We start from the raw sequence: 18,005 nt of genomic DNA on the forward strand, positions 1-18,005 counted from the left end.
GGGGGGGGAGGGTAGGGCAGTGTTCGTCACCTCGGCACACCCAAAGCTCAGATAAGGCAGGTACACCGAGGTGACGATCAAGTGTCAGGAACGATGAGAGCAATAAGATATACATCAACATCTGAGAGCACTCCGTGGATACCGGGAGGGGGGGCAGGAGGGTACAAGAGAGGCACTGCCAAAACATAGGCTCCCGGGATCCATTACACAGGTATAGACACAATAAGCGTGGGGCAAACCTGGAAATAAATACTCAACACAATAGATACAAATAAGGAACTCAACAGTAGTATAAAGGTAGACCATAACAACCAGATCTAGGAGTGTGGTAGGCTAGTGCACGTCACTCCAACATATCCGGGGCCTAGGTACACCAGAGGTCCAGAAGTGACCAACAATCACAAGGAACAGTTAGGGCAAGAACGTTCATGTCCATATTAGGGAGCAAACAGTGGGATGGATGCCGGGGGGGGAGGTAGTGGAGCACAAGAGGGAGATCGCCTAAGTGGGCTCCCGGGATCCATCACACATGTATAAACACAAAAAGTCCTAAAAATCCGTATGAGAACCTGAAAATAAAGAACCCATCGGTTAGGCACAAATACCGATTCCAGCAGTAATGCACAGCAAACCATACCAACCCGGTCTAGGCATGGCATAGTGTGCAGCCTGCCAAGGCGAAGTCTCTTTGGAATGACAGCGGGCAGGGGAGAGCAAGTCAACCAGCTCCCTCAGGTTGGAGAGCATCGTCCTAGGGGACTGTTGAGGTAGTGGCAGCGTAGCCTGAAGGGGAAGAGCAGGGCGATGGGGGGGTTTCCTCTGGAGGGATTGCAAAGCCCAGATAGTGGAATAGGGAACGGAGAACAGAGGGCGTTGAGGCTTGATATGGGGCATCTCGGTACGTGAAGAAGACCTTGAAGGGGAATCGCCAGCGGTATCGGACATTCATGGACTTCAGGCACATCAGGTATGGTTTCAAGGCATGTCGTTTCGCCAACGTAGCGGGGGATAAGTCTGAGAAGACCTGCAAGTCGTAGCCTGGAAGGTGAGGGGGGCTTTGTCGCGGGCCGCTTGGAGGATCCTCTCCTTGGAGCGGAAATGGTGGAACTTGAGAACCACATCCCTGGGAGGGCCATCGGAGTGCGGCCTAGCTAGTGCTCGATGTACACGATCCAATTCCAGTTCCTGGAAGAAGGCCATCATGGAACCATGCAGGTCAGTAACAGTCTCCGGTAGACCCCGGATGCGGACATTACTCCGACGGGCGCTGTTTTCAGAGTCCTCCTGTTTATCTTTGAGCTGCTCCAGTTCGTCCTGAAGGGCTGCCAGCTCACGTTCGTGATCATCCAGGACTAGGGTGGCATCGTCTATACCAGTGGTTCTCAACTCGTGGGTCGCGACACCCTCTGCAGTGGGTCGCGGCGTCATGTCTGCATAGACCGGCCCATCTGCATTAGAGAGAACTAGGAGGGGAGATGTTCGATGGCGGTGGTTCTGCGGCCTACGTCCCGAATCTCGCGAAGCAGGTCAGTCGAGAGCTTGCGGGAGGCCGCGGAGATTTCTTCCCGGACTATGCCTTGGAAGCGGGTGAGTAATTGCGAGTCACCTTCTGGATCCTGGGAGCGGAGAGCAAGCGGAGTGCGGGGCTAAGTGTCAGTGTGCGACATTTTGGAAGGCCGCCTCGCGGTCTCCAGAGTGCGCTCCGATTTGCGGGTTTGCGGAGCCTTCTCCGACTTCCCCATTGGATGGAAGGGTGCAGGAGGTCCACGTCTTAATCCGGTTAGGCAAGGGTGAGCAACGGGTGCCGCTGGCAGAACGGTAGCAGAGGGAATATGCCTGGGTGGAGCGGAGGTGATCTAAAACGCGGCCATCTTAGATCCCTGCACGCATGCGCCTCCAGTCTCACATTCTCATAAAGAACATTGTAATATGATGCAGAAGGAAACCAGATACACCAATGACAAAAAGAACACCAGACCCTGGATGTGAGGTTTAAATAAGTCAGGTTCATCCTGCATACGCTCTATGTAGGTTCTATCATCAAATCTGGAACACTTAAATCTAATGTCATGGATCTGTGGTGGTTAATGTAATGATGTACTTTCTTGTAACAAAGCTGGATTTTCTGTCATTTAGAATATGAGAGTGAATACAGAAAATAAAAAAGGAGACCAAAGCGCCACAACCTAGCGCAATAACTCAGGTAAAATAGGACAAAGAAATAAACTCACATGTGGTAGGGTGAGCATACGCTTCAACACGGGAACATTGTGGAAATCATGGTAATGTAGTAATGTTGAACAAGAAGAAGATACGTTGTTAAAAATGGTTTGTGCACACACCATTTTTTGTGTGTGTAGTTTTCATTAAATGAATCAGTCTGTATAAAAATAAGGGAGCTCTTGCAGCCAAATTAATTTTTAAGATCAGTGAAGTTCATGATCTTGGGCTGTCAGTGAGTCAATGGGGGTGATTTACTAACCTAAACACACGCACGCACCAGGTGCGTGTGATTTTTACACAGCAAAGCGTATTTATCAACCAAAAAGTCTCTATAAGCATGTTTCCACTAATGCCATATATGGAAAAATCATGCACATGATGCATATATAATGCTGCTTCACAGTTTAGACAAAAATGGTTAGCTCATGCATTTACATTCCTGCATTCATCAACGCAAGCAACACAATGTAGAGCTAATTTACACAACATCACCTTGCAATTCAGGGCAGGGCTTTGCACAACACACCTGCTGGGTGTGTATACACTACAAAGGTGTTTAGATTCCACCCATAGATCATGCTGGGAGGGAACACACTACAGAGGTGTATACATGTTCGTGGTGTGTTTATAAGGTTAGTAAATCAACCCCAATGACTCAAAGCAAGTATGTCAGCATGCCACCTTTGCTGGCTGTATTCTTGTTCTAGATCAGTACAGAAGCAAGTAAAGTATGACATATTTTGCACTTTTAAAGGAAACATGTACTGGAAAAAGCTAGCTGCCTAGTTGTTTCGCTAACATACTGGATTCATTGCTATCTTACCTATCTGAAACAAGTATGCAGTCAATGTGTTCTGACTTTGCAGAGGCTGCACTGGCTGCATGCTCATCCTAGATCAATGACTTAGATAGAAGTAATTGAAGCCAAAAAACAGCCAGGCAACTAACACTTCTAGAAGGTGGTCAGAAATGATAGCCAACATACTGTATTTCTCTCAGTACATGTTTCATTCAAAAATCCAGTTGGTAGTGACCTGATAATCTACACCCCAAGGTACTCAAAGAACTCAGCCAGGTAATAACGAGACCATTTTTCCTAATTTTTAAGGAATCCATAATGACTGGCAGAGTGCCAAGCGACTGGCGGAGGGCTAATGTGGTACCTATATTCAAAAAAGGGTCAAAATGTCAACCCGGGAACTACAGACCAGTTAGTCTGACATCCATAGTATGCAAACTGTTAGAGGGAATTATTAAGGACTACTTAGTGGAATTTGTTCAGGATAATGGCATAATAACTGATAACCAGCATGGATTTAGGAAGGATCGTTCTTGCCAGACCAACCTGCTAACCTTTTACGAAGAGGTAAGTAGAGATCTGGATAAAGGGAGGCCGGTGGACCTAGTATATCTGGACTTTTCCAAAGCATTTGATACGGTGCCACATAAACGCTTGTTATACAAGCAAAGGGCTATGGGCATAGATTAAATAGTGTGCACGTGGATAGAAAACTGGCTACAGGAACGTGTACAAAGAGTATCGATTAATGGCACCTTTTCAGACTGGGCTGAGGTCATGAGTGGCGTGCCCCAAGGTTCTGTGCTGGGCCCCATGCTCTTCAACCTCTTTATTAATGATATCCAGGAGGGAGTAAATAGCCATGTCTCAGTGTTTGCTGATGATACGAAAATTGGGAGGGTAATAGACACGGATTTAGACATTGTAACATTACAGGAGGACCTGGAGAAAATCGGGGAGTGGGCAACTGTATGGCAGATGAAGTTCAATGTCGATAAATGCAAAGTAATGCACTTTGGAGTTAAAAATAGGCAAATGGACTATACACTTATGGGTGTGCCACTAGGGAAGTCGGAAATGGAGAAGGATTTGGGGGTCATTAAAGACTGCAGATTGAAGAATAGCTCGCAGTGCCAGGCTGCTGTAAACAAAGCAAACATTATTAACAAACTCTTTGCGGTTAGCTCCATAACAAAGCCCAGAGGGCACCACCAAAAAGTGGTGGAAAAATAATTTCAACACACGGGCGCAAGGGGTTCTTCACAGTTAGAGTGGTTAAGGTCTGGAACTCACTTGCCGCAGGAAGTGATGTCAGCTAATAGTGGGGAATCATTGAAGAAACTCTTTGACGAGTTCCTTGGAGACCATAACATACACGGGTACAGGTACTCCTAAGATCAAAATCACACATGGACTCATTGTCAGGGTACCAGGGGGCTTACCTCTCCTCGGGGTGGCCATGTGCGGCAGGGGGGCACGGGTTCCCCTTCCTGGCAGTACCCCTGGCACCGGGACTGCGGGTGCGGTGGACAGGCTGCGCGCAAAGGCACAGAGGCGCGCGTAGTGCGCCTGCGCCCATTACTGGTGTCAGGTGATACTTGCTGGTGGAGGTTCCCAGCACACACCCTCTGCCTCTCTCTCGCCATTGGCTCCTGACGGAGAGGCTACCTGGTTGCCTCAGTAGCCGGGGAGTGGTCTTAGTCCTCCACTGGGTATAAAAGCCCAGTTAGAGCCCTGGCTTATTGCTGAGTTATTCTATCCCTATCGTGTGATCTCCCAGCTCCCTGTGCCTTGAACCTGTCTTTTTCCTGAACCTCTGCTTGGACTCCTGATTACCGACCCTTTGGCTTACCCTTCTGTTACTGTAACTAGCTGCCTGCCTCGACCTGGATTGGACCTGACTATTCTTTCCCCTGTGTACCTCGACCTCAGACTTTAGCTGGCCGCCCCTGCCAAGGGGTCCCACTCACGGCCCAGCCGTACCCCCCTGACACTCATACACACGCACACACCAGCTCAAACATAAATGCATACACGCAATAGGTTGGACTTGATGAACTTGTGTCTTTATTCAACCTCAAATACTATGTAAACTAAGTAAACTCTCACAGATGCCGCATTGTTTTGTTGAAGCTGTTGTCCAAAGCAAACAGTTAGGTTGTATCAGCTGATTGCTATGATCAGCTCAGTTTGGCTCCCGTTTTCATTATCCAGTTTATACAAACCAGCGCCAAACTGTCATTTTGCAGACTGTGACATGACAAGTTTGATAGGAGTATGTAAAAGATATCCCTTACATCCCCACCCAGGGGAGGCTATGTACTAGTGTAACACTATGTGATTAGTGCTGGAATGAAATCGGCTTGTCATTTTATTCTACTGAGGCTGTAACAGAGAAAGGAGAGTTCTTTATAATTATGTTTATAGGAACTAGAGCTAATTTATGGCATGATGTAACCACAGAAGAAATCTCCAGATAACAATGCAGCTCTCAGTTTTCTGACAGCTTCACCATTTTCAGCATGATTAGCAAATTTAATGGGCTTTAGGGGATAGGCACTTGTTGTGCAAAGTTTTAAAATGCACTTTAATATAATCTAAATAAATTTGAAAGCCACAAGCGGGTGAGGCACCTATACAAATATAATTACACAAATATATATGTGTGACAGAGTTTGTGCCAACATGGGAGGACAGGTGAGGAGCAGTTGTGGGTTCCAGGGAACCCTGGAGAAGAAAATAGGTCAGGCTCCCTGCCATGGACATAAATACTATCTTCCATGCTGTCCTTCCGTAGAGCTACAATCTTAGCACGTCCATGGTCACAAGGTTTTACTCAATTAGAAAAATAGTAATATTCACTATAAAGTATTAAATGCTGATTTTTTTTTTTACTATCCAATGCAGACAAGATCGCCGCTGCTCGATTGATACAATTGATCTGATCTGAAACTGTATGTCCTGGGCGTCGAGCGATAGGAATTCCACACCCCCTCCCCATCTTAAAAATCCCTCTATGAAATTACTAACAGATTATCAGCTTTAAATAGTTCTATCTCTAGGATTTGACTGTGTAATATGAACTATGCAAACATACTCTAGCAAGGCTACAATTTAATAGAGCAATTCAAGTTATCAAATTGTAATTGCGTTCCTAGGAAGAAGTGGTCATCATATGATCAACGCTTCAACTGTCTGAACCTTTGGAATCTCCTAATAGATTTTTAGCAGGCTTGAAATTACTCTGCACCCCAACCTTGACATGATTATCACCACTTTAGGTCTACCATGATGTAATCTCCCAATGTTTGCAGCAAAGTACAAGCAGTCTGTGCTTTCATATCTAAAAACATTAATTGCTCTTTTATATAAAATCACTAGGCTATTGGTTTACTTGATCTTCAATTTGTCAAACACATTAAAGTCCCATGCATACAGGCTTTTGAATCAAGTTCTCTAGGACAGAGAAACTTAAAATAGGCTTTATGTTTCGTCACTTCAACCTGACAAGCACAATCTTGACTTCAAACAACTTGTTAATCCATGAATGCAACAAAGACAGCACAACCTCATCCAGAGGCTGAAAACTCTTGCTTTATTCCTAGTAAAGATAATATCACTAGATACCTACGTGATGTAGGATATGTAGCATATAATTTTGATTTGAAGCTGTTCTGTGTCGAAATACTAAGAAAACATTGGGAGATAAAGTAAACGCATTTTAAAATCCAACTCGAAAATAATATTTTAGCGTTGTGTAGATGTTCAAAAATTCAGTCATATGCCGACTCTAATATTTTAGGGGAATTTCAATGGTGAAGTATTCCCAGCAGAATTCTGCACATCTACCTCAGCCGTTAAACTAAATTATGGTGTCAAGCTGTCTCAACAGATTCTCAATATTAAAAATAAAACATGTAGCTGGGTAATCCAGGTGCATGAGAAATAAAGCCACATTATATGTCTCTGTAGATTCTTCACTGGAATCTCAAGAGATGTAAAAATCTAGTGGATAATTCATTCCACAGGTAACCCAAAACTGAAATATTGGTTTTGGTAGCATTGACCTTCAAGAGCTTATATATCCGAGCACCAAAAAGGGCTTTCCCATAAGGGCTGAGTAGTCGTAGTGTGCTTCAGAGCTTAAGCATTAGGTCTCCTGCATTGGGCAATGTGGCTGGGGATAGCTGGAGCAAGAGCCTCTACTTTCTTTGCATTGCCTAGGCTGTCTCCTGTGCAATGAAAGACTTGGCTGTCAAACTGCACTCTGCAGGACCTAGCTTTTAAAACGAGACACCAGACCTGCAGATAACACTGGGAGAGCATCTCAGTGTGAGATCAGGGCCCTCTCTGCATCAGAAGCACTAACAATAGAGCTGATTAAACTAAGAGGGCCTCAGGGGAGAAAGGGTTAAAGGTAACCTGTATATGCATCTGTACAGAGACTCAACAGTACAAAAAGGATGTTAGAAATGTTATCAGGAAAGTACATTCGATACCTGGGTGTTCAGTAATGGACGTCAGGGCACTATACAGAAGCCAGGCATTACTTAAAACAAGTTCTATCCCACACTTCAGTAAATTAAACTGAGCATAAGCAAAAATTCCAAAGTGATCATGATAAGCATCGCTAGGAACTCTCTAGCTCTTGCCCACGGACTCCAGATAATTAGTTTGATTACCAGTTCTCCAGGCCCATTGAATTTCCCTGCAATTCTACCACTGGCACACTAACAAGCATGCCGACACCAGTGTGTGATCAAGTACTGGAGAGGAGAAGAGAGCTGGGAAGTGGTGAAGGCTGTGCTCTCGCCTCCTCCAGCTCCTCCCTCTGTCCACAGAAAACCAAGATAGGGATCTCAGCATGTTCCCTGCACTTTGCCATGTTTTCCCATCTGTTCATGTGTTGTCCATTTGTTGCAGGGTTAGTGTCATAAATGCCCCTTTCCTTCCTGTGTATTGTAAATGACTGCCTATTTGTTACCTTCATATTGCAACGATTGCCTGCTTGCTAGGCACATATTGTACTTGTGCCTATTGGAAGCCCATGTATTTTAAGGATTGCCATTGTTTGCTTATTTCATTTGGCGTTGTTTGTTTAGTGGACAATATTAGTATAATTAAATCGCCTACAAGCTTGTAACCATTAAGTGATGCTGCCATTATCTGCATGCTATGACTTTGCACACATATTTGCACTGCATTAAACCTTTCATTCATGACAAACTACACACTGTACTACTGTCCCCATATTTCAATACAGAGCACCATTAGCCCCACCCTCAATCTTAGGCCAAGTGACTAAAGTTCCCAGGTATGATGATGGGTCTGTTGGCACTGTTGATCTTTTAAGAACTAATTGTGACATTCCCCAGAGTCTTAACCTTTAGGAGGTAGCCAAGCAGCACTGTGCCATGAGGTGCTCGTATCCTATGGGCACAGGGTAGACAGCAGTGAATGGCACTGAGAAGGGAAAAAAACTATTTGTTCTATTCCCAGGAATCCATTGTCCTTCATGTCTGCCACTGCTTTCAGACATTTAAAATGAACAGAGAAATTAATGTATAAAAGCACGAAGTACTAAAAAAAAGTACTGAAAAAAATGGAGGTGTTCCTTGTCAAATTCCATCATTTTCCAAGTGCACTCTAAATTAAGTGCAAAACACACCTGTGACATTGTGGCTTCAGGCTGCTCCCTGTTATTATCCTTGCTTCATAATAATATTTTGGAATAAGTAGAAAATCCTATGTTGTAACCATCACTGATTCCCAAGCGCATAACAGCCACCACAGGTGTTGGTCTGATTCCTGGCTCACAACAGTCCATTGTCCAAAATAATCCAACCTTTTCCCTCCAAGATCTTTAAGCTGAAGGTGTCTGCTTTCAGGTCATAAAATAAACCCAGACATCCCAAATATGAAAAATGATCATTCACATTTTATTAAAGGATAGAGCACACCAAGCAAGATTGATTATTCTGTGCACAACTAACTATAAAGTAACTATTCCATGTTGACCTGAATAATCAAGAAAAGCATGGTAACCAGGTCAGGTGGTCCTGTGCAAAGGTTACAGGTTTACCTTAACTTTTATCAGTGCTGCTTTCGGAAACACACAGCACAATGCAGATGATCAACTTCAAGTAATTGAAAATGCTGCATCCAGTGCAATACAGTTATACTCGTTGGTGTGCAAGTTCCAAACAATATAAAACAGCAAGTACTGTACCAGAGATCTGTATGAGCAGTAACCTCGTATTTCAATTTTGAATTCTAAAAGGCACGACTGTACATTACTGAGGCAGCATACCTGCATGTTACTTCAGGGGATACTTGTAGAGTTCAAACAGGGATAAGTCTTTTCTCAGTGAATGGGTTTCTTTCTTTATTGCTGATTCTTGCAGTTTTGACATCATTTTTGACTGCAGGGAGAAAGCCTCCTACTCATACATCACAGCTCAAACCTAAAGTTAACACCAGTTAATAACAGATGATACGAGTGCATTTCTCCTGTCACTTTTCTTGAAGTTTGATTCTCACACAAAAGCTCCCAAAAAGGATATTGCAGACACATTTGTGTTTGAAGTAGTTCAACCAAATACTGGAAGAGCTTTCATCTTAAACCTTTTGTACTGACATGGTACACTGCTGACCACATTCAATGCAGGATCCCTGAAATCCAGAAACTGAAAACAAGTAATATTTCAGTATTTACTCTATGAGTTTACACTATTGTTTTTCTATATATCTGCCTTAAGTTTAGTTTTAACTAGTAAAATACATGTTTGCTTCTAAATACTAATTAATAGCACAACACCCCTAAATCAGCCATATAAAAAAAACCTGCAGTAAACAATATAAATATACACACACACTGCAGTATATAACCCCCTTCATCCTAGGAGAGCACGCTGCATATATCCAGATAATGTCACCCATCCTCTCTTTCACTCAGACACTTTTTTTCAGGACCCTTGGATGAAAGTACATCTCTGAACTCTTGCTGTGATATAACTGCATTTTATCCTGTGAATCCCCTTCTCCCCTCCTTTTTCCTTTTCCTCCTTCCGTGTCTCTCCCTTTCCCTCACCCAGCTATATCCAATGGCTCTATACTACTCCCCTTAGTTCCTCCCCATATACCATAATTTCCTAAAAGAGGCATACTATAATGGGTAGTACCCATTCTTCGGCAACCCGCAGGATGCATGCAGCAATATATACTGGGTATTGCAAATATGTCTTGCATACCTGACCAATTTACAGTATTTCCATGACACAGATGTGTCCAGTGGCCTGAAGTCCCCCACAAGATGTCTCATAAATATTGTCACTTTCGGTGTCTGATCCCTCCATACTGTAGACCCCATTTATCCCTCTATCATAAAGCTATATTAGATGGTACAATTGTTGCTTCACAAACCATACCTAAATATTATTGTACTTTACTTTCTGATAACATGTTTGATATGACTCTCTCGAATTCACTGCATGTGTGTGTCTCATATTTGCTGCCATTCCGTACTTTATGGTAAATGCCCTGTGTATATTGTATCTCATATTTTAAAAAAACGTATTTTCATGGGGGAAAAAAAAGCTGTGATGCAAAAACCATCGCCAGACCTTGTCCTAAAATACCCCTAATATTAATTTCCTGTGTATCATAGATACACAAACTTACACACCTTTTTTGTCATATAAAACATGTACTACCTAAATGTCCATTTGCGCTTATTTATTATAAAATGCTTTATAAAGCAGTAGGAGCACACATACTTTTTTTTTTTTTAGATGTGGGCTGGATGAAATCCAGTAAGCTAAGTACAGGCTTACAGTAAGCATTTAAAAATTACAATGGGAATATAACAGAACTTGTACCCATATTTGACCATGTCAAATCCTCTATGACATACAAACCTAGTTTCCCAAGGATGCTAATTGCTCAAACTAATTATAAGCCAGTTTGATGTGTATTACAAATGAAAGATTTGTAGTAAACTCTTTCTAGTTTTACAAGGCTTCCAAGACTTTTAATCACTGAGCACTACTATTGTCTGGTGTTTGATGCTCGCATCTCAGGAAGTCTGCTTAGTTTTTTTCACTGCCCGCGGAAAGTGTGTTAGAACACATTGGTGTATTAGCTACAAAGATATAAACTACAGATAGAAAAAAAAGGGAATCATTTTGCATTCAAGTCCCTGAACTATTTACAAAACTATATCTTATTTGTGTACTCACTCGGCTGTAGATGCTCAAATCATCTCTGAATTAGTGGTGACACTGTCCTTCCTTCTGGGGGGTGGCTAATTTTGTTCCCCATGGTCCCTATGTGTGTTGAAAACTAGTCACCGATAATAGTTCTGGGACTTGTATGCATTTTTAAGATTTAACTTATGAGTTTAATGATACTTTAAAAAGAATGCTTCCTAGTGTTTCAGTTTTATTACTAAACACTTTTTGTGCCCAAGCAAGCATAAAATTAAAGGGCCTTTCACCAAATAGTTAATTTGGTTATAGGTAGACACTGGTGCATCAAACCACCAGCTGGCTTCTTTTATCCTTGGACCCCAGAAGCAAGATCTCCCTGCCAACTCGCCACCCTGAATTCAGCTAGTGCAAAGACAAACAAGATAGCCTCACCCCAACTACAACAGTATCACTGGGAAACTACCCACCAACATTCACCCACACCTGGGTGATCAATTTTGGGTGGGCTAGGCCTTGAATTAGTAAGGAAGATAAAATTGTATAGGGGCTGTATTAGCTTTCCTGCTTCCATGTGCCCCTGCCTCAGTGGCAGGCCAATGGACACTATTTATCAGTTTTAAAGCAGTGGTGGTAGGAAACCATCAGTTTTAAGGGGTTTATTCAAGGGATAAAATATAATGGGTGAAGTGGAGCAAATTATCAGTTCAGGAGTTGGTTCTTGTCATCAGTGGAGGAAGCATAGTGAATGATCATTGTGAGACTGTTACATAGGGAATAAGTGAACATTGTGGCCCAGCAAAATTGAGCATGCTAGAAAGTCTAATAGGTTGTGGGTCATCAGCCTGGGAGGAGTTTGTGGATCATCTGTCCAGGATGGAGAGGAAATGCAATCAGTCCAGGAAGTCTGGGGAGAACCACAAAATGTCAGACTAGGGTAGAGTCACAGGTCGCCAGCATGGTGATACACTGATCATCCTTCTGGTGGAAGGATGAGCAGGGTAATTGATGTGAGGGAAGGTCATGAGTATTCTGTCTAGGGGCATTTACTTATCATCCGTCTGTTCACGGATCATTATAGTGTATGAGAGGTAGATGATGCCAGCAACTAATTCAATTATCTGTGTGCACAGTGAATTTAGATACTAGCACTGATTTGAGGTGGGTTTTAAAAAACTAACGCTGCTTATTGTGATCTCTGCTCGCTAGCAGTAGATATATGCAAAAAAACGTGAGGGTTTAATAACCCTTTAAACACCGATAAATGTATTCCCCAAAAGGCAGTTATTAAGCCTACAGTAAATCTTCTTTCCAAGCCTCCAAGGATTTCTACCTGAATTGAATATCCAGGAGGGAAGTACAACGATAAGTGCTAAAAGTCTTTGTTATACAGTATAAAAACAGGTCAGTTCAAAATCTGTAGGAAGAAGGCAGGGGAATAGGCCAGGATCTTTAGGGCAGGCATGATGTAGCTGTATCTAAAGCAACATGATGTAGCTGCAAGTATCTGAAGTATTCCCTTAAGGATGTTTATTTTTTGGAACAGAGATCATCTCAAGGTTGTAAATGCCACAAGTGGAGTAGGCCATTCTCAATCCTCCATGTAATATTATTTGTGTTGTTATTATTATTATTATTATTATTATCATACAGGATTTATATAGTGCCAACAGTTTGTGCAACACTTTACAAAATGAAGGGAGACAATACAATTGCAAAACAATTCAAGAAAAGGAGGGTAAAGGCGCTTGACAGAGCTTACAATCTAAAAGGCAGGGGCAAGCTATACAAAAGGTAATATATGAACTTAAATATAAAGCTATTAGAGGAAATACTTTAAAGTGATACTACACACAAATGTTTTTTTTCTACTTTTGAGTAAAGAGGAACAGCTTCAGAAATTCCTTTGGTACTTATTGCTGTGTCACTGTGGGGAGATTTACCCTCACTATATATGCTGGGAAACATTGTCCCAAAGACAAAACAAACAGAAATCTAAAATGTTACCCCTGCCACCACAACATGAGTAGAGAGAAAATCGCCCAATAGGAAATCATGTCCCAGTGACAACTGTAAAGATGCTATTTCCCCTGCACTTCCAGTTCTATTTTCAGTATATAGAAAGGTCTTCAAACTAGATAAAAAAGGTTAGGAGGGGTCAGAAGTACCTCAGAAACACCTGTAAAAGAATGAATGATAACTGATCTCAAGTGCAAGCTAAGCATACCTGAATGCTTGCTGCATTTGCCCATCTATTACAATGTATTGTTTCAACAATGCAACTTTTTGAAAAATATACTGGATTTATTCAGTCACCTATTACGTTCCTCTCTCAGGAGTTCATGTAAAACAGTATACCATGACCTTACACAACAAAAATTGTTAGAATAAAATATTTTGTAAAATCTTACTTGTGACCAAGCTCATGAGCTATAGTAAAGGCCAAATTAAGACCATTATCTTCCGCCAGGACACATTTGCGCTTAGAGCTGCATGCTCCCCCAAGGTAGGCGATTCCTGTAGATAAAATAGAAAGAGGGTTGCAGCTTTTGAACATTTTTATTTCATAATTTTTTTTATTATTCATATATTACCAGTGTGACAATTTTTTTTTGAAAAGAATAGTATTGTTTTGGTGTACAAAACAGTGACCGTAGTAAACGTTTCTAACTATATTAGAATTTTGGGATGTAGTTAAGGATGCTGGTGTTGTACCACCATCATGGGAGTCACAAACATGCTCCAACCATCAGAAAATACAATTACAAATATAAGTCACAGAATACACAGAACACTCTATACACTCTATACACATGCAAGGGAGGCTCTTGTTTTTAAGTCCAGGATGTAAAGTACTGCAACCAGCAGGGCAGCATAACAGCCAGGTACCTAGAATGTTCAAGAAAGATCAGCAATGACGATCTACTAGAGATTTGTAGGTGCTACAAAATCATTTATGTGAAATGGACCTAACGATTGCTATATATTTACTATATATTTACTAAAGTAATAAGACAATGTAATCACTTAAACCAATGTTGGGTGCTAAAGAGCTGATGAGTACAAAACTAGAGCAAATGATTCCTGATGTTAGAAAACACATTCCAGTATGTGGATCAGGAGGAAATGAGACCGTGCCATATTAATTAAAGCAAATTGCAAGTGTGTTTTTAAGATGCAGGCTTAGTGCACATGGCAGCCGTACAGTACCATAATGGTAAATTACTGGCGAGGCAGCAAGGGCACATAAACACATGACTCATTATTTCCCACAACTGGTCACCATGGGAGAGGCCCCAATAAATGCACGATTATCATATTTGCCAATAGCTACTCCCCTATGCGTAACTGATATTGGTGTTAGAGGTCAAGTTCCAGCTGTCCCAGCAGCTGAATTAAAGTTTTAAAAAGTAGATATTACTTTATGCTGGTGATTTACAGCATTACAAAAAAATGCAATGACTAGGATTAACCTACACAGAGTTGCATACTAAACATGTGCTTAAACAGATACAGCATAACCAGTACTAGACTGAATGTATATACTGTATAGCTGGACAGTTCCTTAAACAGCATGCCATCTTTTTCAATTTCAGTATATGTATTTGCCAGAGTATTCACAAGTAATCAACTTGATTCCCAAATAGGTGACTTTGCTTCTGAGATTTTTGTATGTGTTCAAGATAGGAAGTGAAGACATATCTCATATCTGGTGTTTTATCCATTCCCTATTCTATGAAAAGCAAAAAAAAAAAAAAAAGATTTTGACTTTAGATATACTTTAAAGTGATATTAAAGTCAAAAGGTTTTTAGGCTATTTCAAATGATGATGAAAATCACTTACAGTGAATGTTGATCCTTGATGTTTAAAAGATTGTTTCCTGCAGAATCAGCTGGACCCCTGATCACTGACCCCGATTTCCTGTTTTAGGTAGGGTGGCTCCTTTTCATTGCAGGGTCTAATGGCCACCCTTGTGTTTGGTAGTAAGCTGTGTGTGTCACTACAAACAAACAGGCATAGCAAGGTAAGATCCCCCAGCTCCACCCTTCTACAAGCTAGTAGATTGACAGCTGCTGGAGACTGCTCTGGCCTTGTGATTTTGTACTGGACACTAAGTTAAGGGACAGTGAGCTAAGAGATGTAACTAGAAGGACACAGACACTGATCACCAATGTAAAGGGGCACAAACACCTACTTCCAATCTGAGGGGGAGCAGACACAGAACACCAATGTAAAGGGTCACATGCATTTACTGCCAAATCGAAGGTGGCACAGACATGGACTACCAACTCTGGATATTTTTTCTTCTCATTAATTGCCAACGCCAGCCATTTTTTCCTCCAATTGACACCAACGCTGATCTTTTTTTTCCTCCCGCCGACCACTGATACCAGGTATTTATCAAAAAAATCTCTAACCTTCTTCCGAGTGTCCTAAAATGTGGCCTCTTCATACAGGTTGCCTCCCCCAAGCAGTAGTTTACAAGATTAAGGGAAAATCAATTACCGGCAATTCAAATTAAATGTTTTTCTTTATAAATGTCACTTTTTGCTGCAGCAGGTTCTATACATCGTACAGATGTGCCACTTTACAAGCAGTTTAAGGGGACCCCCCAGACATTATATTTAAAGGAATTTTAAATTTTTAATGTTTCACTTTAAGCAATGTTAAAATCTGCTCCTTTAAGAACGGTATTTCTTAAAAGTGTTTTTTGCATCGATTCCTATCCCCCAGGACAGTACCCGGATCCCCACCCCCTTTTTATGGCCTATAACTTGCATATAAGCCTTCAAAATGGGGACATTTGATTTTACAAGTTCTGGTCCCGTAGACTTTCATTGAGTTCTAAGTTTGAGTTAGAACTTTTTTCATGTTCTAATGTTCTAGTTAGAACTGAACTGAGGTGTGTTCAGCCCGTCACTAATGGGCACTACACTGACAACCTATGTAAAAATGGGCACTACACTGAACTCCAATGTATGGACTGCACAGACACTGGCCACCAATGTAAGGAAGGTACAGACACTGGCCACCAACACATTTTTCCTTTAATTGCCAACACCAGCAATTATTTCCTCCTACTGTCAACCAACACTAGTCTTTTACCTCCCGCTGACCACCAATACCAGGTATTTTCCCCCACCCTCACCACCAGCATTTTTTCCTTCCGTTCACTTTAACCACACCCACTCTTCTCCAAGGCACACAGAGTGTGTGCCGCTTGTTTTCTTTCCAGCTACTGAGGTTAGGGTTATGTCTGTGAGACTCTTACTTGTGGCACAGTAATTAAAGCAAATTTTTTGGATACCGATGGACTGTGGTATATGTGTGTCTTTCATACAGTAAGCTTATGTTTTAATCATACCCATTTAAGCCTCTCCCACTGCTAGCGCAATGAGGCCACACCAACCATTTGCACACCCCACATGATTACGTTCCTTTGGGGTGCCCCCGTTCTTCCACAATCCTAGTCATGCCCCTGGGTTATGGTATAGCTAGCAATAGTTAGTCATAATCAGCTAGACTTGTGTAATGTGTGTAATGTGTGTAATGTTGAAAATGTTTCCTCAGATCTAACGAGTGTCAGGAACATACCCCTGAATTTATACCCACATAGTTTACTCAATCACCTTAACCCAATCTCCAGGGTGTCATGTAGTGTGTTAGTGCAGACGATGATTATCCAAGAACATGACCCAATCTTTTTCCATGCAAGTGATTACAAGAAATGATCATGGTAACTGAGTTACCCAAGTGAAACTAAAGGTGCCCATACACCTTAGATTATCGTACGATAATCGTATGCGATCGACTTTTCGTACAGCAATCGTAAGGTGTATAAGGTGTATGTGTAGTGCCCGGCCGACAGTACTGTACAATCGCACGACTTTTGACGTTCAAGCATGTTTGAAAACTTTGGTCGATCATACGATTTTCAAATGGTTGGTGGCGTTTCAGTCCTTCAAAAGTCGTACGATTAACCTTGCTCATGCGCAAACGAAAATAAGTGCGGTCAATTACCGCTGATTGAACATTGCGATAATCGGGGCAGGATGGGGCCGCCGTACGGCAATCGTACGACGGTTCGATCATCGGACGAAAAGTTTTGTCCGATAATTGTAAGGTGTATGGGCACCTTAAAGGTTATAAATGACACTCACTAGAACTGAGGAAGCCACTTGGATGAGTGGTGACACGTCTTCAACATTACAGAACAAGTCCAGCTGAATGTGGCTTCTTGCCTAGTTGCTCTCTACCATAAAATATTTTGATGGAATCTCCTTTTAATAAAATAAAGCATAGATGATTTTGATGGCTACTGTTCCTTATATCGCTGCTTGCCATAACACTGAGATGCCTATATCCTGTACGTTTCTAACACGCATCAAAAAAGTCTGTATTTAATTAAACCCTCATTCGCATCAAATTTCTGGGAAAAGAAAATGAAAGCTTGCACATTTGATAGCAGCAGCTTTTGACTGGAGCTGTTATATGAAACAGTAGCATTGCTTCATTCAGACAGATTTATAGATATGTTGTGAATGACAGGCCTGTATACACTTGTTAACCGGGTTACACTGAGTTTCCACAGGCTGCTTCTCGATAGGTTACCCCAGGACAGGTCTTTAGACTGGCCTGAAAATCTGACGGAATTTCACTACTTGCATGGAAAATCTGATGGGGTCTCCTCGTATAAACTATTTATTTTCACTCTTTTAAATGACCTCAGATAAACCATCTGTGGTTCATTTTCTTCCTGTCATCCGGGAGGCATTTG

At 41.8% G+C, this 18,005-nt stretch overlaps 1 protein-coding gene across 1 annotated transcript in view; it reads right to left on the reverse strand.

Annotated features, from left to right (window-relative positions):
• ADAMTS17 (ADAM metallopeptidase with thrombospondin type 1 motif 17) overlaps positions 1-18,005 on the reverse strand; it is a 198,674-nt gene that overhangs the window by 99,331 nt on the left and 81,338 nt on the right. Inside the window, exon 8 of the mRNA XM_018560245.1 lies at positions 13,638-13,743. Coding sequence (XP_018415747.1) covers positions 13,638-13,743 — 106 coding nt within the window. The remainder of the gene's footprint in view (positions 1-13,637; positions 13,744-18,005) is intronic.

This window comes from Nanorana parkeri, unplaced genomic scaffold, assembly GCF_000935625.1.
Source record: "Nanorana parkeri isolate BGI_ZX_2015 unplaced genomic scaffold, ASM93562v1 scaffold443, whole genome shotgun sequence".
NCBI classification, from domain to species: Eukaryota; Metazoa; Chordata; class Amphibia; order Anura; family Dicroglossidae; genus Nanorana; species Nanorana parkeri.